The following is a 21,780-nucleotide window of genomic DNA, read 5'->3' as shown; positions in this document are numbered from 1 at the left end:
CGACACTATGGGTGGCCTAACTGCACAGCCAGGCGAAGAGTGGAAGGTCAATACTGATGAGGGATCCTTCAGTTAGGGGAACAATGGCCACAGTGTGACTCCAGGATGGTTTGTTGTCTGCCTGGTGCTGCGGTCAGAGATGTCACAGGCTGCTGGGCATTCTTCTGGGGAGAGTAAAATAGCCAGAATTCGAGGTCCACATTGATAGTCATGACATGGGTAAGAAAGGGGATTTGGTCCTGCAGTTGGAATTTAGGGAGCTAGGTAGAAATTAGCAAGCAGCATCTCCAAAACTGTAATGTCTGGATTACTCCCAGTGCCACATGCATGTGATGACAGAATTAGGACGATGAGACAGATGAATGCATGGCTTTAAAGTCAGTGCATGAGGGAGGCGTTCAGATTCTTTGGATGCTGGGATTGGCTCTGGGAGTGATGGCGCCTGTACAGAACAAATTAAATCCATCTGAACAGAACTAGAACTAAGTTTCTTGCAGAATGTTTTGCTAATGCTGTGGGGAAGGATAACCTAACTCAGCAGAAATGTGGGAATCTGGCGGGAATGTTCGAAAGTAGTACAGGAATGCACAAAATGCTGCGAGGGGCAGATAATATTAAAATGGAGAATATGATGTTAATAGGTGGAGTCAGTGTAAGGGGAAAGAAATGAACCCTAAATCAGCTGGGAGTACGCAGTGTTCAGTTCATAAAATTGGAGAGTTAACAGGCCCAGATTGTGGGATTGTCATGTTGTGGTGACACCAAATACCAGGTTTACACATGGCAAGTCAGAGGTTCCTGGCCACAAGGTGTTCTGAAAATATAGGGGGCGGCACAGTGGCTCAGTAGTTAGCACTGCTGCCTCACAGCACCAGGGTCCCAGGTTCGATTCCAACCTTGGGCGTCTGTGTGGAGTTTGCACATTCTCCCCGCATGTGCGTGGGTTTCCTCCGGGTGCTCCGGTTTCCTCCCACAGTCCAAAGATGTACAGATCAGGTGAATTGGCTATGCTAAATTGTCCATAATGTTAGGTGCATTTGTCAGAGGGAAATGGGTCTGGGTGGGTTACTCTTCGGAGGGTCGGTGTGGACTGGTTGGGCTGAAGGGCCTGTTTCCACACTGTATGGAATCTAATCTAAAAGGGATACAAGGAGGGGGTGATGTTTTTGTTATTGAAGGTGATTGCTTGACAAAAAGGATGCTTCAGAGGGTTCAAGGACAGAATCAGCTTGGCCAGGGATAAGCAATAAAGAGGTTGCAATTACATGTCTCAGTGCAATCTATAGACCATTTAGACCATCCAGTAAATAGGAACAAATCTGCAAGGAAATTAGAGAGGTATAATGGTGGGAGGGATCTTTAATTTTCTGACAGAAGAGGAAATGCCATCACTAGAAAACTTTCAAATTGGCAAAGAGAACATATCGAAGAAGTTTTGGTATGTAAAATTGACGAGGAATGGGACTGGTATCTGCGGATATTAAAGGAAATAAGTGTGGAAATTGTGGAGGTGCTGGCAATCTTTCGACCTTCCCTGGATTTACGGGCTGGCAGATTGGAGCACTGTAAGCATTACACCTGTATTTCAAAGAGATTGTATATAATGTCCCAGCAATTACTGAGCAGTCAGTTTAACTTCAGTGGTGGGGGATCTGCTAGAAACAATTATTTGGGATGGAATTAATATTTGCATGGAAAAATATGGATAGATTCAAATGGATTTGCTAAGGGACAATCATGTTTCACTAACATGGGAGTTTTGTTTTGAATTGGTAAAAGTGAGTTGAAGGAGGGGGCAGGCTATCTTGTGGCCTTCCAAAAGTTGTTTGATACATGGCCACATAACAGACCTATGAGGGAGATTAGAAGTCAAAGGGGAGAATAGTATTGTGAATACAAAATTAGCTGAGGGAAAGAAACCGAGAAAATTACTGATTATTTTTAGTCTGGAAGAAGGTTTGCAGTGGACTTGCCCACAGGCCAATATTGAGATCTTTGTTTCACTTGATTTGTGATAGTGATCTAGATCTTGGTGTGAATGTGACAATTGCAAAGTATTCAAATTGGGAGAACTGCAAACTGTGGAGTAGTCAGTTTAGAATTTCAAAAGGACAGTGATCAGTTGGGCAGGAGATAGCAGATGGAATTCAGTGTGGAGAACATGTAGAAAGAGAATAGAGAGGCAGCAGAAGTTAAAGGGTGCTGCTTTCAAAGGTGTGCAGAAGCAGAGACCTATACAAATTATTAAAGGTGGCAGGAGAAGTAGAGAGAGCTGTAATATGAAAAAGCATCAATATTCCAGGCTTCATTAATAGGTTTACAAAGTTAGAAATCATACAACACCAGGTTATAATCGAACAGGTTTATTTGGCAACACTAGCTTTCGGAGCGCTGCTGCTTCATCAGGTGATTGTGCCCAAAAGCTAGTGCTTCCAAATAAACCTGTTGGACTATAACCCGGTGGCTCAGTGGTTTGATTCCTGCCTCAGGCGACTGTCTGTGTGGAGTTTGCACGTTCACCTCGTGTCTGCGTGGGTTTCCTCCCGGTGCTCCGGTTTTCTCCCACAATTCAAAAGATGTGCAAGTCAGGTGAATTGGGCATGCTAAATTGCCCGTAGTGTTAGGTGCGTTAGTCAGGGGAATGGATCTGGGTGGGTTACTCTTCGGAGGGTTGGTGTGGACTTGTTGGGCCAAAGGGCCTGTTTCCATATTGTGGGGAATCTAAAATAAAGGTTGTACTCTGTGCAGCTCTGGGTGTCACACTGTAGGAAAAATGTGAATATGTTAGAGAGTACAGAAGAATTTTATGAGAATGGTTCCAGTGGAGAGACCCTTCCGAAGGTTAGAGAAGTTGGGACTTGGAGGGAAGAAGACTAAGCGGAAATTTCATAGAAGTTCTCAAAATTATGAGAGTTCCGGATAGAGTAGTTAGGGAGAAATTTCTCCTGCTCGTCAAAAAGTCTAAAACACGAAGGCATGGTTTTGTACAAGAAGCAAAAGTAAGGCGAGAAAAACATTTTCATACAAGTGTGGGCCTCCATCTGATTGGAAAGGATGTTGTGAAACTTGGAAGGGTTCAGAAAAGATTTACAAGAATGTTGTTAGGATTGGAGAGTTTGAGCAATAGAGAGAGGCTAAATAGGCTGGGGCTGTTTCCCTGGAGTGTCTGAGGCTGAAGGGTGACCTTATAGGGGTTTATAAAATCATGAGGCACGTGGATAGGATAAATAGATAAGGTCTTTTCCCTGGAGTGGGAGAGTGCAGAACGAGATGGCATAGGTTTAGGGTGAGAAGGGAAAGATATATAAGAAAGATATAACAGAGGGTGGAATGGGCTGCAAGAGGAAGTGTTGGGGCTGGTACAATTACAACATTTAAAAGGCATCTGAATGGGCATATGAATAGAAAGGGTTTAGAGGGATATAGGCCAAGTGCTGGCAAATTGAACTAGATTAATTTAGGATATCTGGTCAGCATGGATGAGTTAGAGCGAAGGGTCTGTTTCCATGCTACATCTCCATGACTCTGTGACCCTAAGTGGTTAGGGTCTGGAATGCAATGCATGAAAGTTTGGTGGAGCCAGGTTCAGTTGAAACATTCACAAGGTAATTGGATAATTATGTAAATATGCATAATTACAAGGAAGAGGGAGGAGATTAGTTGTAAATCAAAATCCTAAGAGAGCTAGTGCAGATACAACAGGCTGAGTGGCCTCCTTCAGCTCCGTGACAATTCATTCATTCGGAATATGGTTCCTGGTGTATGGATTCTCAGTGTTCCGAATTTGGATTCAGGTTGGGTCTTGGCCCATAGGATCATTAATGTGATATTTGACCTTCACAGTGAAGAAGCTATGTGACATTTATAAACTGCATCTGTTCCTATCAGTGCTCTAATACCACATCCTCTGCAACAAGTCAAGCAAGGACTGCAAGATGGCAGTGCTGAGCAGAAAACAGAATACCTGTACTTTTCTTTGCTGAACAATCACAGCCATCTACCTTAGACTTGTTGTTTAGTTGAGTGTTGATTTTTAAAAAAAAAACACCTTTTAATATTCTTTATTCTTTGCATAATCCAAGCAAATTTATTTTGGTGGTGAATACGTTTTGTTCATCAAATACTCTTCTGTTGCAACAATCATATCTTGTTTGACAATATGGATAATCGTTGCTTCATGAACTCTTGCCTCTGCTTATCCAACATATCTTTATTATATCATTTAATCTTCCTAAAGCATCAAAACTAAGTCCAGTTTTTAATTTGATTTCTTAATCACGCTTTGGGTTCTCTGATGTTCACTCACCAAGAACCACACACATGTGCCCAGCTGTTAAACTGCATCCCTTCAACAGTGATATGTATGTCCTCCTGATGCTTCCAAAATTACATAATCGCTGCTGTCATTATGCTAATGTACACTTCAAAGGTTCTTCTTTCTGCATATTACCATGTCAGGCAGTCTCTGCAAATCTGTTGGACATTCAATGCCAAATCTGAGATTGTTTAAAATCTTGCTATATGCATAACATATAATATCATCCTTTCGTGCAAGATTAATTACTAATTCCTATAATAAATAAATTAGGAAACAATCCTTCACTCACTGCATTAATATTTCAGCATTAAATTGAAAAGTGAAACTACTACTGCTGGTTGCTACAAAAAAATGATAAAGGAAACCACCAGTTTTCATGTGACGTCTCGACCAATAGTATTCTGTACATGACTTCTTATGGAAGGTTCTGGAAAATTTCTGAATTAGCGACCTGACTGTTCCAGCCAAAATAGACAGCAAGTCTCCATTTTACAGTTCACCTTACAAATTCATCACAGAGTTGTGAGGGGGTACAACATGTTTATGACTCGCATACGGCTTTTATTTCTCCTGCATCTAAATGGTTTTATGTTCCCAGGAGTGAATACCTTGTTTGTACATAAGACTTTTATGTTTCAATCAGCTTAGATGCACTATGTCTTAATTAGCTTGAAAGCATGTGGTTTAACATAACATGAAAGCTATGCTTTTTCCATCAGTCAGTTCAATGCCTGACCTCAATGGTCAACTTTCAAGTTAAAACCCTATTTGCATACATTTAGGCAGTTCATGCAGTGTTTACCTTAAAGAGTCTTGAAGGACCTGTCTGGTGATTTATAATGCACTTCTCCACCTGAGTGCCTTGAACATCTTTCTTGGGACAGTCCCTCAATCCAACCCCCTTCCCCCTACACCGTGTCTCTCTCCATCTTTCTAACCTTTTCCTTGGATTCCATTCCCTTTCCAAATCAGTCCTGTTACTACTCACACTCAGATATACCAGTCTTCATAAGTTAATTCATCTTGTGCTTATTTCACTTACGTCTTTTCCTGGACTTCTGTTTACTTCCACTGATTTTAGTGGTATTGCTTGTTTCAACTCTGTTTCTGAGAATCTCATTAAATTTACTTCCACTGCCTGTTGCTCTTTGACCTTCCTGAACTGTTGCTGTCCAAGACTGAAAGGGTAGGCCTTCCACTAACATCTACTGCAAATCCCGACCGCCAACTGACCCCTTCTTCACGTGCTCCCATGCACAATTTCTGCCCAGTCATCACCTTAAGCACCAGTCGTTCTGTGTGACACAGCAATTTATGTGGGTTGTTTTTCACTTGCTGTACTACATTGGCTGTTTGTAGTGCAATTGCCTTTAAGTTGAAAAACCAAACGTGCATTGGATGATTTGCAAAACACATGTACTGAAGCGTCGATTCTCCTGCTCCTTTGATGCTGCCTACCTGCTGCGCTTTTCCAGCAACACATTTTTCAGCTCTGATCTCCAGTATCTGCAGTCCTCACTTTCTCCTACATGTACTGTGTTCACCAGTACAGCCCTGAAGTCCCTATAATTCATCAAACCCCTTTCTGTTTTCCACGCAAACATTATTTTGTTCCAACAAAGTTCATTGTAAGTGTCAATAATAATATATTTCTTTCTCCCACTCAATCTTGAAACCTGTGGATTGAAGACTGATTTCAGAAACATCAAACTTTAGCTACATTTTCTTGTTAAAAACCGGTGTTACTCCACACCACATCACATTTTGTTGCAGTTTCCTAAGCCTCCTGCACTTGGCTATTTGCATACCATTTATCTTTATCGGTATTATTTTTCAATTCTCAAGAAGAGACTGCGCTTTAAACCTTAACTTATCCGTTCTCTGTATAACTGTTGACTCAACCACTACATATTCTCAGCGTTTCTGCTTTTGTTTTACATTTCTTTATGACCTAAAGTGATGCCTATGATCTTTTTTTTTGTGTGATGTGACCTGGTACATTTTAGGTTTGGGAGCTAATGGGGTGATAATGGGATTCAGAATTGCTTTACAACAGAATATGTGCAGTGCTCTGACAGCAGCAGGTTCTGTTGCAAAAATCGTTGTGGATTTGGTCAAACTGGTAGCTATTGTTGACTATCAACGTTACTTTGTTGCTCATTATTACGAGACAAGAGGAGCTTTGAGGGGAAAGAAGTGAAACAAAAACAAGGTTTTTCATCAGCCGTTGATACTGCTATGCTGACAGTGTTTCGTTCTCCATAATGTCATGGTCAGAAAGTGGAAATATCGGAGACAAATTAACAATTATCTTTGCATGTTTTCATTGGTTTTAAAGTGACACAATTCAGTACAGTAGAGGTTTCTATACACGTGTTATGCTGCCTTTACCTTTATTACGTTAACGCACTGCTTTTGAGTTGTTGGCTTTATTTACTGAATTGTTAATTATTCACAGGTCCACTATGATGAATTTATTCCAATGTTTGAGAAGCAATACCCCAACTATACCTGGAAAAATACAGAGGTGGGCTTCAGTGATTGCATTTGCTGTTGTTTTGATTACAGTTACACATTTTAAAAATGTATTCATTGGGATTTTTCAGGGAGCTTGTCAATGAAGTAGTCATCGCCATAGTGGTTTTGAACTTGTATATTGACTGGAAAATTCAGATAAGCAGAAAGAGCCAAGTGGAAGAATTCAAAAAATGTTTCCGAGACGGTTTCTTAGAATGGCATGTTCTTGAGTCAGCCAGAGAGTACTCTATACCAGACATCTACTGTACGTGAGACATAGTTAATAAATGACCTAACACCAAAGCTGCCTCTGGGTGGCAGCAATCATAACATGAATAAACTGTTTATTCCATTTCAGCAAGAGAAGAGTGTTTGCAAGACTATCCTTTTAAACATAAATAAGGGCACTTACCAGGTCACGACAATAAAGCTAGCTAAAGAGACTGGCAAGTTAGTTTAAGCGAGGCTGGATAGGCTGGGACTTTTTTCACTGGAGCGTAGGAAGTTGAGAGGTGAGCTGCTAGAAGTTTACAAAATAATGAGAGGTATAGATAGACTTGATGCTAGTTGTCTTTTCCCTAAAATGGGGAATTTCATGATTAGGGGCACATTTTCAAGGTGAGAGAAGAGTGACCTTCTTAAAAAAAGACATAAGAGCCCCATTTTGTTTACACAGAGGGTGGTTCATGGGCGGAATGAACTTCCTGAGGAAGTTGTGGAATGGATACATTTACAGTGTTGAAAAGACATTTGGATGGATACATGAATAGGACATGTGGATGGATGTGGGCCAGGAGCAGGCAGGTGAGGCTAGTTTACTTTTGGATTATGTTCGGCGTGGAACTGGTTGGACCGAAGGTTTTGTTTCCATGCTGTATGACTCTATGATAGGTCATTTGCTCTGCAGAAGCAGACATTTAACGGGATATTGCAGAAAATACAGAATGGACAATTCCAACAAGAAATAAAAATTCCAAGAGGATTGCCCCCTTTTTGTGGATAACTTAAGAAAATTAAAAATTGTGTCCACTTAAAAAACACGTTATTGCACAAAGATGGGTGCAGAAGATTTCCAGAAGATTGGACCATGTTTTTTTTAACAAAACATAGAATGACTTAAAGATTAAAAAGCAGGGAAGGAATATGAGAGAAAATTAAAAACAGCTAGTCAGAGTTTCTGTGGACACATAGAATTAACAAAGCAAGTGATGATCCTATGGGAAGTTTGTCTGAGGCATTAATAATGGAAAAAAAGGTGGCAAATGAATAGTTATTTTACCCACAAGCAAGAATTTTGCATTTGTACTCACTGTACAGGATATAATTGACATTCTGTATTACTGTGTACTGTACTTCTGTTGGTCTCCTTATTCATAGATAGATGTAAATTCAGAGAAGGTTCACTAGACCCTAGGTACCTGGAGTGGGTAGTTTGTCTGATGAGGATAGATTGCATAGGCTTGGCTTGTACCTGCTGGAGTTCAGAATAAAAGGCAAGGTCATTAAAACATAAGACCATAAGATAAAGAAGCAGAAATTAGGCTATTCAGCCCATCAAGTCTGCTCTGCCATTCGATCATGGTTAATAGGTTTTTCAACTCTATTTTCCTGCTTTCTCCCCATAACCTTTGATCCCCTTGGCAATCAAAAACTTATCTATTTCTGTTTTAAATATACTCAATGACCTGGCCTCCACAGCCTTCTGTGGCAATGAATTCCATAGATTCACCACTCTCTGGCTGCGGAAGTTTCTCCTTCTAAAGGGTGTTCCCTTTACTCTAAGGCTGTGCCCTTGGGTCCTAATCTGTCCTAGTAATGGAAACATCTTCCCAACATCCACTCTATCCAGGCCATTCAATATTCTGTAGGTTTCAATCAGATCCCTCCCCCCCATCCTTCTAAACTTCATCGAGTGTCGTCCCAAACATTCCCCATATGTTAAGCCTTTCATTCCTGGGATCATTCTCGTGAACTTCCACCTGACCCACTCCAGGGTTAGCACATCCTTCCTGAGATATGGGGCCCAAATTGCTCACAATACTCTGAATGTGGTCCGACCAGAGCCTAATAAAGCCTCAGAAGTACATCCCTTCTTTTATATTCTAGTCCTCTTGAGATGAATGACAACATTGTATTTGCCTTCCTAACTACTGACTCAACCTGCAAGTTTACTTTAAGAGAAACCTGGACTAGGTTTCCCAAGTCTCTTTACACTTGAGATTTCTGAATTTTCTCCCCATTTAGAAAATAGTCCATGCCTCTATTCTTTCTACCAAAATGCACGCGACTTCACACTTGGTGTCTAAATCTTTCTGCAGCCTCCCTGCCTCCTAATAAGACCTGCCCCCTCCACCCATCTTTGTATCATCTAAATTTAGGTACTGAGTGGACTTGATGGAAACATATAAGATACTGAAGGATGTTGATAGGGTGGATGTGGATTCCCAGTCCCTAGTGACATTGTGATTTTGCCTTCATCAAATGGATTGCAGCAGTTCAAGAAGATAATTCACCATCTTCTCAAGAGCAACTAGAGATGATCAATAAATGGTAGATAGACCAACATCTACATCCAAGAGTGATTTTTTTTTAAAAAAAAGGATGTTTGTTCTTGTGGGAGATTTTAAAATGGAGTTGGGGGTTGGGGAGTCGGGGATCCACCATTTAAGGATTAGGGTTTGTCCATTTACGACCGGGATGGGAAGAATTTCTTTCCTCCAGAGGGAGTCGTGATTCTTTGGAACATTCTTCCTGAAAAGTCGAAGCAAGGCAGAAGTGGATACATTCTTGGTAAGCAAGAGTGTGAGAAGTTATTGGCAGTAGGGAGGAATGTGGATTTAAGGTTAAAATCAGACCCTGTATTTGTTTCAGAGCAGTTAATTCGACTACAGAAACAAAAGCAGGAATTGCTGGAAAGACTCAGCAGGACTGGTGGCATCGGAGAGAAATCAGGGTTAATACTTTGGGTCCAGTGACCCCTTCCTCAGAATTCCAGTATCCATAGTTCTTTTGGTTTTTAATGCGACTAACAGGTTCAGTTAGTTCAGAAACCTCACCAACAAAGAGGTGAAAAACTGTTTGTATCAGGACAGAAGACTTCAGATTCATGTGTTATTGGGACTAGCCCTGTGTTAGCTGAAAAGGTCTGGGACCAATATCCTCACCTTTCATCAGTTCAGTGTCGGTTGAGGTATTGGTGGACCGGGATGTACGAGAAGAGGGAGCAGAGATTGGAGACAGGATGCACAGTAAACGAGGAGGGACAAGCAACAGAACAGAGAATAATGCATCCAGTGCAGGACTTAGTCACAGGGATAAAGCTAAGCCAACCAGCATGGCATTGGAAGTATGTTTGTTAAGGGGAGGAATGTCACAGATAAAATTGACAACTTAGGTGCAAGTTCCCACATGGGGCTGTGATATAATTGCTGAAATGGAGACCTGGTTTAAACATGACCTGGAATGAGAACTAAACATTCCCACCCACAAAAATGTTTAGGAGGGATAGGCTGGTATTAATAAGGAAAACTCAGGTCTACCAAGGAAGGCTATAACAGACAGTTCAGAGATTAAACCTTTTTGGTTGCAAGGAAGAAACAGGAAAATATAACATTTGCTGATTGTCACCATAACCCTGCTCTTGCCTAACACCCCCCCCCAAAAAAAAAGGTAGTGAGACAGAGGAATATATCTTTAGGCAAATTTCAGAAATATGTAAAAATAAATATCATAGAACAATGATGGTTGGGGATTTCAATAGCTGAATATAGACAGGGGAAAATCGCACAAAACCAGCACTGCGACTTATGTAAAATGTCACATTTGTGTAATTGGCAGAACATGCTTTTGACTTGACGACAACATCCTGTTAGTGGAGGAAATCACTTGGGGGTTTGTTGCAAAGAAGCAACATGATACAGCTAGCCACACCTGCTATTCAAAATTATGAAACCCCTTCCCTTTGAAATAATTTAAATTGAGTTAGTTTTATTGTCATGTCTTTTCCTTGGGGTAGAGGAGTCCAGTTAGAGACTGTATGTGGGCTTGGTTTAGGGTGAGAAGGGAAAGATATGAAACAGTCCTAAGGGGCAACTTTTTCACGCAGAGAGTGGTGTGTATATGGAATGAGCTCCCAGAGGAATTGGTGGAGGCTGGTACAATTACAACATTTAAAAGACATCTGGGTGGGTATATGAATAGGGAGGGTTTGGAGGGTTATGGACCAAGTGCTGGCAAGTGGGACTAGATTGGGTTGGGATATCTGGTCGGCATGGGCGAGTTCGATTGAAGGGTCTGTTTCCAATCTGTACATCTCTATGACTCTATGTACTCACACCAGTACAGTGGAAAGTCTACAAGCAGCCACTTGCGGTGCTATCTTAGGTACCTAGGTATAGATTCTTGAGTATAGAATCTTAGAGGGGGAAAAAGCGTTATAACAAAAGAAATAAAAAGCCCAGCAATACAGGACCTTCAAAAGTACAAAATTATCTTCATGAATCAGAAAAATAAAGAAATTAAAAGTTAAGATTAACAGTCGTTCCACGATAATATAACAAAGAAAAATAAAGAAATTAAAGAAAAAGAGAATTGAAGACAAGTCCACGTGGTCCATTTCATGGCTCTGAGCTCGAGGACATGTTGAAATCCCAGGCCGGACCCACCTTGTTGCCAAAGAAAACGCTGGTTAGGACCAGAGATTTACAGAGTAGTCTGAGGTAGATTTGGTACTTCTTAGAGCTGAAAGTGACAGCCTTGAAAGAGTGTGGCTTTATTCCTTCAGGCTAGAAATTTTAAACAAGTTACGTTAGATTTTTAAAATTTTGGAATTCTTTTCCTTTGAACCCTCACCGTATTCCCTATCTTGTACCTGATTGACATTGAATGCAGCTATTCTCAATCACAGTCCTACTTTCATTTTTTTTTTCTCTCGATCCTGTAAATTCATTAGTTAAGGTGGTATACTGTCGACTGGATTATTCAGCAGAGGTCTCATACGATCTCTTATCTTAACTCCCCCCTCCTCCCACCACCACCACCACCACCAACAGCAACAGCAGGGCAAAAATATTCCAGGCTAAAAGCTGAAGAAGAAACATCTTGCCAAGTGGGCACATCATGACAGTCTGAACTCCATCAAATTGTAGCTCATTAAAATCTTTGAGGAGAAAGTGAGGTCTGCAGATGCTGGAGATCAGAGCTGGAAATGTGTTGCTGGAAAAGCGCAGCAGGTCAGGCAGCATCCAGGGAACAGGAGAATCGACGTTTCGGGCATAAGCCCTTCTTCAGGATGCTGCCTGACCTGCTGCGCTTTTCCAGCAACACATTTCCAGCTCATTAAAATCTAACTGGTAATGCCCTTGTCATAAATTCAGGTAGCCTTTCATTTAATATGGGCAAAATCATGGGAAATCCACTGTGATCCAGAAAATGTTTAAGCTTATTTTAAAGTTGAATTACTTTTCTTGTAGTTTTTACTTTGTGCATTATTTTTAACTTATCATTTTGGTTACAGGAAGAAATACATAAATCGTTTGTTGAACTGTTTCAAGTGGCTACAGCCAAAGATGCTCCCTTTGGTATCTGCAATTATTCGTCATCCCGGGCAATATATGCTATTGATCTCATGTTGAAATGGGACACTGATAGTGATGGTAAGTGTTTTATTCCTTTGAATTTCAATGGTCAGGATATGTACAGCAACCAAGCCAGTTGTAAATCCACGGTGTGAATAAACATTACTTTTCATTGGAAGTCTTGATGTTGGCTAAAATTTGTTCCAATGAGCAAAGGTTTCCAGAGAGACTACTGAGAAATTCACACAAGTGTTATGGACCAGGCCAGACTGCCTCAAAACATTGCAAGAAAGTAGGCGAGACCCTTACATTGCTCACTGTTTTAAGCAGGTGTAAAGTGGATATTCCAGGAGTGTTCCAGCTGGTCCATTCACTCAGTTTTAAACAAAACAGAATTTATTTACAAGATTTCCGAATGAAATACAAACAAAAGAAAACAGAATACAGAATAACTTAACCTATCTGAAAACCAAACAGGCTATCCAATCTTAATGATGCTGTTCCAAATACTTGTGATAATCCCCATAAACACCCCTTTGCAAAAAAAAAGAAAAATCCAACCCAAGTTCTTACTGGAGAGAAGTCAGAGAGAGGGATGACCAGCATGGACCTGCTTCTTTCGGTCCAGCAGCTTCACAACTGACTGATTGCTTTTAGTGAACGGCCAGCCTGCTTATAACCAAACCAAACCAAACCAGAGAAAAGCTGAGCTGGGAGAACTGGCCACTTCCCTATCGTTGTACAAGTTTCTTCTATAAAGCTCGAAAGCCTGATGCTTGATGCAGTATCTGTTAGCTCTAATCAATTTGGTCCTAAAACCCTTCCAATCTAGACTTTTCCGAATCGCTGCTTTTACAACCTTGCTGGAAAAAATCGCCAAGCACAAGCATAACCCTGTTAAAGGAGCAGCATCATCACACCGGTAAAGATGATTTTTTTTTGTCCTGCACGCAAAAAGCAGATCGAAGGAAGCAGTGGATAAGGATGCCAGAAAAATTGGAAGTTTGAAGATTGGAAGCAATTTAGAACCCAGTAAAGGAAAAACCAAAGAATTGATAAAGAGAAAAGAGAAAATGAATGTGAACTAATAGGAACTATAAGGATGGTTTGTTAAGGCTTCCTTAGATATGTGAAAGGAAAAGATTAACTGGGAAAAATATGAGCTCCCCGCAAATGGGAACAATAGAATTTGTAATAGAGAACGGGGAAAGGGCAGAGAAACTAAACAATTACTTTGTACCTTTATTCATCCAAAAAGATACAGAAAATCTCCCATAAGAACTAAATGATTGAGGGACTTAGGAAACTGAGGAACATCAAGAAGTTATTATTAGTAAAGATGTGGTAATTAAACCATTAACTGGATTAAACTTGGCACACTCTCTGGACAGATGAGCTGCATCCCAGAATGTTGAAGGAAGAAGCTGTAGATAGTGAATAAGTTGGTGGTTGTCTTTCAAAATTCTATAGGTTCTGTATACAGCCTGTGGATTCAGCATTCCTCTGGAAACGTGCTGCCTTGTTCCCTTAAATTATGTGTTCCAGTTTCACAGTTGGACCACGAATCCCACAACAGATACTGTAACCCCCATGCAGATCATGATGACACTTGACCACCACCCTCCCCACCCCATCCAGGGGTTAAATTTCAAACCCACGTGTGGCCGTTTGCAAAAGTGAGTTAAAGCTGGTAATTAGTGAGCAGGCACTGGGAAACAGAATGACCATGCGAGATTGTGGTAAAGTCACAAACTAGTATATACATGCCTCTGAAGATGCGATTAACGAAGAGAGAAGACTTTGGTGGAGAGCAGTGAGAAGTGCAAGTTATTCAGCAAAGCCGAGAATGCTGAGCCTTGGCTTAATGGGAGTTGTGAATATTATTGGCAGCTATGACTTTAAAATGTGATCATTTCTCTGTCAGGGAAGTTTTGAGAATGCAGAGAAAATGGGTGCAGTCTTGATGGAGTATATGTTCTGTTTCCATGATGTACTGTCCTATGATTTCACTTTCACATGCTTTCTCCCTCTGTGAAAGTACTTGAAAATCATCTTGCACAGTGTTTGATGAATGCCAATTGTTTGATAGAAATAGCACACAAGAGGAAAGCTGCATGCAAAGTTTTGGGCGGCACGGTGGCACAGTGGTTAGCACTGCTGTCTCACAGCGCCAGAGACCCGGGTTCAATTCCCGCCTTAGGCGACTGACTGTGTGGAGTTTGCACATTCTCCCCGTGTCTGTGTGGGTTTCCTCCGGGTGCTCCGGTTTCCTCCCACAGTCCAAAGATGTGAGGGTCAGGTGAATTGGCCATACTAAATTGCCCGTAGTGTTAGGTAAGGGGTAAATGTAGGGGTATGGGTGGATTTCGCTTCGGCGGGTCGGTGTGGACTTGTTGGGCTGAAGGGCCTGTTTCCACACTAATCTAATCTAAAAAAAAAGTTGGAAATGGAAGGTAGATTAGAGACCAAGTTTCAATCTTCCAGAAAGGGAAGATAGGTCTGGAGAATGGGGCGACATGGTGGCTCAGTGGTTAGCACTGCTGCCTCACAGCGCCAAGGACCTTGGTTCAATTCCCGCCTTGGGCGGCAGTTTGTGTAGAGTTTACACATTCTCCCCATGTCTGCCTAAGTGCATGAGTCAGGGGAAATGTAGAGTAATAGGCTAGGGGAAAGGGTCTGGGCAGGATACTCTTCGGAGGGTTGGTGTGGACTTTTTAGGCCAAATGGACTGTTTCCGCACTAAGGATTCTGTGAATAGCTAGTTTCAGGACCAGCAACCTGGATAGCAAGTAACATTTAAAAGTGGAGTCTCTTAGGAAGTGCAGTGCCGTTACTGAAATATCAATGATCATGATAAAGAAGGCAGAAGTTTCAACATTTGATAAAATAAAAGTTTTTTTAAAACGATTGAACCATCTCCATAAGTACAATGCTGTTTGGAAAAACAAACTATTTAATTAATATCAATTTGGTTTAATCAGTCAAGATTGAGAAACACTGAGTCATTAAGGACCCCTGTATGGCAGCCTTAGATCAACTCAGTGCAAACCCATTTTGTCCCAAGCCATCTACTAAAACGCACTGAATCCATCCCATTGTTACTCAGTTGAGTTCTGCCAGGTCTGTAAGATTGTAGTGACAATTTGTGACAAGGAATTCCGTGTGTGATCAGCATAGGCACTGTAACGCTGCCCCTCACTGTAACTCAGGAGAAGATCTAAGCAAATGTACACCTGAGAAATGCTCCTTGGTATCTGAGGCAATATTATCTTAGTTTTTGGAACGCGGACATCAAATTGGAGCATTTCACGATCAGCATCACTAGATCAAATAATGATAATATGCAGTTCTTGTCTGTATATTTCTGATTGGCCACAAGGTTGATTTGGAGCCTGGCTTATGTCTGATAACAGTTGCTTAATTAGATATTTTAAAACTTTATTGTAAGATTCAGGTACCAAGTGTAATAGTTTTCAGATCTATCTTACACAAGGCAATGCAGCATATTGTAAAGTGCTTCTGTTGAGATGGATTGCTTGATGGTAGAGGAATGGAGGCAGAGGTAATGCTCTTGTAGTTGAACATAAGACTGTTGGTAGTGATGGCGGGCTAGGACCAAAGAACAGAAAAAGTCATTGGTGTGGGACAAGATTCTTGAAAAGGGTTGCATTTATTATTTGTTTGAACATGTTGACTTGTTTATGGAGTGGCTGATCTGGAGGAACTAGAATTTTTATTCCTCATGTAAAGTGACTTGCAGAATTATATTTCTCTTTTTCGGTTCTGGGTTGGGCGAACAATTCCAATGAGGCTTTTACATTCCATGGCTTTAAAGAGGCCACACCTGCAATAAAATTTGTATTCACATTTCTTTTACACATGACAAATTTTATGCAGCTTTCCTTCCGAGTGGGAAAGTCTCATTCTGAGTGGGGAAGTCTCATTCCGAGTGGGGAAGTCTGATTCAGAATGGGAAAGTGTGATTCTGTTCAAATCTTTGGGAGGAAGAAGAACTCTGTATTCAAAGATGTACTATTGCAATAACTCAACTAATTTTGCCATAAATGTATTATGTGTCTGTGGTGTAAATCTAATAGCACCTCGAAATGGAGTGAATTTTGAGTTGTACTCTAATTTGTGCTCAAGCGTTTAAAATACTGCATCAATGTTTGTTTTTTTTTAACAGGAAAACCGATCATGCAGCCCCAAATTTTGGAGGTAAATTTTAGCCCTGACTGTGCCAGAGCCTGCAAATATCACCCCAGCTTCTTTAATGACGTTTTCAGTGTACTTATCCTGGATGATGTGGCTGGATGCCCTGTCACTCGTTTGGTCTAATGCTGAGGAGTCTCATCTGTAAACATCTGGATTATTTGCAAAGGTTTTTGCAAATCTTGCAGGTGGAGGAAGATGGTCAAATCACTGAGAAAAGTTTGAATATCTTGAGACATTAGCATACAGATCTTTCAACAATTAAAGATATTCTGAATGCTACAATCCATCTGAGGTGTCTTGTTTTTGTTTTCAAGTCTTGTTGAAAGGAAGACTTTCTCTTGGTTATTTTCATTGACTTGCCTGGGAATGGTAGGCATTTCAGTTGAGGTTGACTTTGGGATGGCTCAGTGGTTAGCACTGCTCCCTCAGTGCCAGTGTGAGAAACAAAGCTCACATATCAATAAAGTTCGAGTCAAATTCTGATGCAGCGAATTTTATTGAGATGGGTGTCTAACGAGTAGGCACCTCGATCTGAGGGTTACATTCTGATTTACACAGTTCAGCTACGTCTCTCGGTCCTCCCCTTTCACCCCATTGGTTACTTTTGCTGCAGCTTATAGCTTATCACAAGCTCTAGCTTTCACTCTGCCTCTGTTTACTTCTCCCATTACTCTCAACCTGTCGCCCCTTACTCTTATTTATCTCATTCCTTATATGTGACTATCTTGGCATAGTTTGCTGTCTTCGTGCGATCATCCTGCCAAACTAAATTCCGTCCATTGGCCACATCCCTCCTGCGACTGGCACACTATTCTCCTGTTACCGGTACATCCTGCTCCACGGTTGCTCTGCCCTATTAGTCTTAGATAATTCTATCTGTTTTCACTTCTCACTGTTTAGTATTTGCATGCACAGCCTAATTTTATCATGTAAGCTTTTGCAGAAGCAACACCTGTTCCCTTATTCTGCACAATTTTAGCCCTCTACCTTACACCAGGAACACTGGTTCGATTCCAGCCTCAGGTAACCGGTCTGTCTGGAAATTTGCAAGTTCTCTCCATAGGTTTCCTCCAGGTGCTCCGATTTCCTCACACACACCAAAGATGTGCAGGTTAGGTGGATTGGCCAAGCTAAACTGCCCATAGTGTCCAGGCATGTGTAGGTTCGATGGATTAGCCATGGAAATACAAGGTTACAGGGATAGGAGTAGGGTTGAGGGTCGGAGTGGAATGCTCTTCGGAGGGTTGGTGTGGACTCAAGGTGCCAAGTGGCCTGCTTCCCCACTGTAGGGATTCTACGATCATTGTTGCTTTTTTTGAAGTAGGATGTTGTAACATTGACTGTATTCAATTGGCCTTGAGCCGTCATAGCCATGATTGTGAGGACTGATCAGATTCTGTATGCAAGAGTGCCACATTTCAGGACTATGAGAAGTGACAGGAAGGTGGCCCAAAACTAGACACGAGCCACCAACACCAAATTCTGAAACAAGGGGAGGTGGAAATCACTTTTTCTCATGTTTGTGTTTCTCTTAATGCATTGGAAATGTAGTGGTGCAGATTATCTCATATATGGGACCTATATTCAAATGCAACCAATATGGATTTGAATTCATTCTATTAAATTTAAGGACAGATATGAAAATAATCCTTGATGCACCTGAGGGCAGATTATATAATGCTCCTTGATCTTCCATGGTCAGTTCAATTTCTCGAGTTTCATCCTTTTTGTTGGATGGTTAGTGTTGAAAATATTAGAAAAAGCTATCACCTGTAATCAGGCAGCAGTGCTTTCTAACTATATTCAGGGTTAAGAACAGAGAACAGGAACAAGCCCCTTGGCCCACCAAGCCTGCTCCGACTCCTAATGCCTTTCTAAACCAAACACCTTTTCCCTTTATGCTCTCTGTATCCCTTTATTCCCTCCCTATATACGTATCCGTAAAGATGTCTCTTAAATCTTGCTGTTGTGTCTGCTTCTACCACCTCCTCTGGTGGTATAGTGCAAGTACTTACCACCCGCTGCTCTTAAAAAAAACAACTTGCATCTCACATCCCTTCTAAACGTACCCCCTTTTACCTTAAACCTATGTCCCTTTGTAGTTTCTGCCCTGAGAAAATGCCTCTGACTATCCATGCCTCACATAATTTTGTAAACTTTGTATCAGGTTGCTCCTATGGAAAATAAAGACCATCAAAGCATGGGAAGGGTTAAAGCATGAAGACCACTGGCAATCTGTGTTCTGTGGAAGGCAGGATGGGATAAGCATAGTGGAATATTCTTACATCAATTAGCAGCGTAGGATTAAGGCTGAAAGGTCACTATGGCGAGATGAGATAACACAAGTAATAAAGCAAGTTTCTCTGTAAAATGTTATGACAGGATTGGGACAATAAATATTTGGGACATGACATTAAAATATCTAATTAATAGTAGAATCAGCTTAAGACAGGAGGCTATTGTAACAGATGGAATAGCTAAATATCTATCATGACAGGTTAGTCTGCAATGGAAGATCACTGTAGCATAGTTAGCAATAAATATCTAACTGTGACATTAGAATAACATTAAGTAGAATGTACAACTAAAGGGATAATGGGAACTAACATCACTGGTTTATTGTGTAGCTAGAGTGAGGTATTTTGATTAATATAGTTGGACATGCTGATAAGCTAACATGAAACACGATTAAAAAGATATAAACATCCACACACCATGAGGTTCGGGGGCATTCAAGAATCTGCTTTCTCAGTGTCATGATTTTTTGTTTGCAAATAAAAGACCTACTTCTTGAAGAACTCTCTGCATCTCCTGGTGGTTCTCTCTATTTTCTCCACAACACTCCTCAGTTCCTGCTGTTTGTCCAATCTCTCCTCATGGCCAGTACACTCCTCATGGTGACTGACTGTGTGGAGTTTGCACATTCTCCCTGTGTCTGCGTGGGTTTCCTCCAGGTGCTCCGGTTTCCTCCCACAGTCCAAAAATGTGCAGGTCAGGTGAATTGGCCATGCTAAATTGCCTGTAGTGGTAGGTGCAGGGGTAAATGTAGGGGAATGGGTCTGGGTGGGTTGCGCTTCGGCGGGTCGGTGTGGACTTGTTGGGCCGAAGGGCCTGTTTTTACACTGTAAGTAATCTAATCTAATCTAATCTAAACTAGGCAACATTGTGGAAAGCCATTTCTGTACCCTCTCTCAAGCCTCCATGCTATTCTAGTACTGGCGACCAGAACTGCACGCAATATTCCAAATGTGGCCCAACTAAAGTTCGAGACAGCTGCATCATGACTTGCCAATGTTTATACTCTGTGTCCCAACTGATGAAGGCAGTATGTCATACGCCTTCTGGACCATCTAATCCACGTGTGTTGCCAGTTTCAGGAAACTGTGGACCCTATGCCTGGATCCCGCTGTATATTAATAATTCTAAGGGTTCTGCCATTTACTGTATACTTCTCCCCTGCATTAACTCTTCCAAAATGTTTCCTCTCTCATTTGTTTAGATTAACTCCATTACTAACTGAAGAAACAGCTAATGTTTGAATCCAGTTTGTAAATATGAAAATGTTTTGATGTAACTGGAAAAAAATGTGTCCAATTGTCAACTTTTTCACAGATTTTATAGCCAGTTTTATTTGCTAATCCAATTTTCTCCTCTGAAAGCAGACTCTTGTGAGTCCTGTTGGTGTCTTCTGCCATCTGAGATTGCCCCTAAGTGGCCATCATTTTAGTTATGACCGAGGGAAAAGTGCTCACCAAGTGACTCTACAGGTTATAGTACTATGAAGGGAAAAGCAAATCCTTCCTTCAATTGTGTATGAACTTCCAGAGAAGATCCGATTGCAAATCATGGGTCACTGCTTTGACAAGTATTGAATAGAGTCAAAGAGATCTTGTTGCCATGGTAATGCTCTTGCTTGAAACCAAAGCAAACAAAGGGCAGTCTGAGCTGTAATTGTTGAAGTATCTTACGGAACTGTGCAGCTCAGTTATCACGTGAGAAAATAATGTCCGACACAAAGAACTGAGATAGCATAGCATTGGAAGGGGAGCTATGGTTGCCTGAGTATAGCTGCAAGACACGTGTTGAGGGAAGAAACTAAACTCCCAAATCATAAAGAATAAATATTCACAGTGGCCATCTTCAAAGTACAACCCAAACCTCTCAAAGTTAATACAACTGCTCACAAACTGATTGCATTAACAGAATGTGAACTTTCTGTGACCTCCCTGGCGAAGTCAACAGAAGGATGTTGTAAAACTGGAAAGGGTTCAGAAAAGATTTACAAGGATATTGCCAGGGTTGGAGGACTTGAACTATAGGCAGTGGATGAATAGGCTGAAGCTTTTTGCCCTGGAGTTTGAGGGGTGACCTTATAGAGGTTTATAAAATCATGAGGGGCATGGATAGGGTAAATAGATAAGGTATTTTCCCTGGGGTAGGGGATGCCAGAACTAGAGGGCATAGGTTTAGGGTGAGAGGGGAATAATTTAAAAGGGATCTAGTGGGGGATCTTTCCACAGAGGGTGGTGCAGGTATGGAATGAGCTGCTAGAGGAAGTGGTGGAGACTGGTACAATCACAACACTAAAAAGGCATCTGGATGGATAAAGAAGAAGGGTTTAGAGGGCTTTGGGCCAAGTGTTGGCAAGTGGGACTAGATTAGGTTAGGGTATCTGGTCAGTTTGGACGAGTTGGACCGAAAGATCTGTTTCCATGCTGTACATCTCTATGACTGTATACCTTGACAAATACCTGGTGGATGTGGTAACAAAGTGTGAGAAACAAAGATCACTGCCAAATAACTTTAGTCCGAATCAAATTCCGAAGCAGTCTTTATCCATATGTTCTTGCAAGAGCGGGTGTCACACACCTGAATAACATTAGTGCACATTTATACAGTTTCTATGAGTCTCTCTCTACTTCCCCTTTTACCTCATACATGACAGTTGCATTGCTCTGTGCAGCTGCTAATCTAATCGGTTTACTACATCTGTCTGTGGCCTGTTGTTAGCGTGCAACTCCCCCTTAATAGCTGAGTCTTATTACTTTTGCTGACGCAACACTGAGTCATATCACTTCTGCATACTGAGTCTTTATGAGTTCTGAGTACGTGACTTCTGCAGAAGCAACACCTACACACGTTTTCCACAAAAGG

At 41.3% G+C, this 21,780-nt stretch overlaps 1 protein-coding gene across 3 annotated transcripts in view; it reads left to right on the top strand.

Annotated features, from left to right (window-relative positions):
• The window catches only part of ttll12 (tubulin tyrosine ligase-like family, member 12), a 67,156-nt gene extending 50,248 nt beyond the window's left edge, over positions 1-16,908 (top strand). For all 3 annotated transcript variants that reach the window (XM_043709196.1, XM_043709198.1, XM_043709197.1), the window contains exons 12-14: positions 6,777-6,845; positions 12,351-12,489; positions 16,598-16,908. In XM_043709196.1, coding sequence (XP_043565131.1) covers positions 6,777-6,845; positions 12,351-12,489; positions 16,598-16,749 — 360 coding nt within the window. In that variant the 3' untranslated portion in view covers positions 16,750-16,908. The remainder of the gene's footprint in view (positions 1-6,776; positions 6,846-12,350; positions 12,490-16,597) is intronic.
• The last annotated feature ends 4,872 nt before the right edge of the window (positions 16,909-21,780 follow it).

The sequence above is a fragment of the Chiloscyllium plagiosum genome, chromosome 19 (assembly GCF_004010195.1).
Source record: "Chiloscyllium plagiosum isolate BGI_BamShark_2017 chromosome 19, ASM401019v2, whole genome shotgun sequence".
Taxonomy (NCBI): domain Eukaryota; kingdom Metazoa; phylum Chordata; class Chondrichthyes; order Orectolobiformes; family Hemiscylliidae; genus Chiloscyllium; species Chiloscyllium plagiosum.
This window is presented reverse-complemented; position numbering and strand designations above follow the sequence as displayed.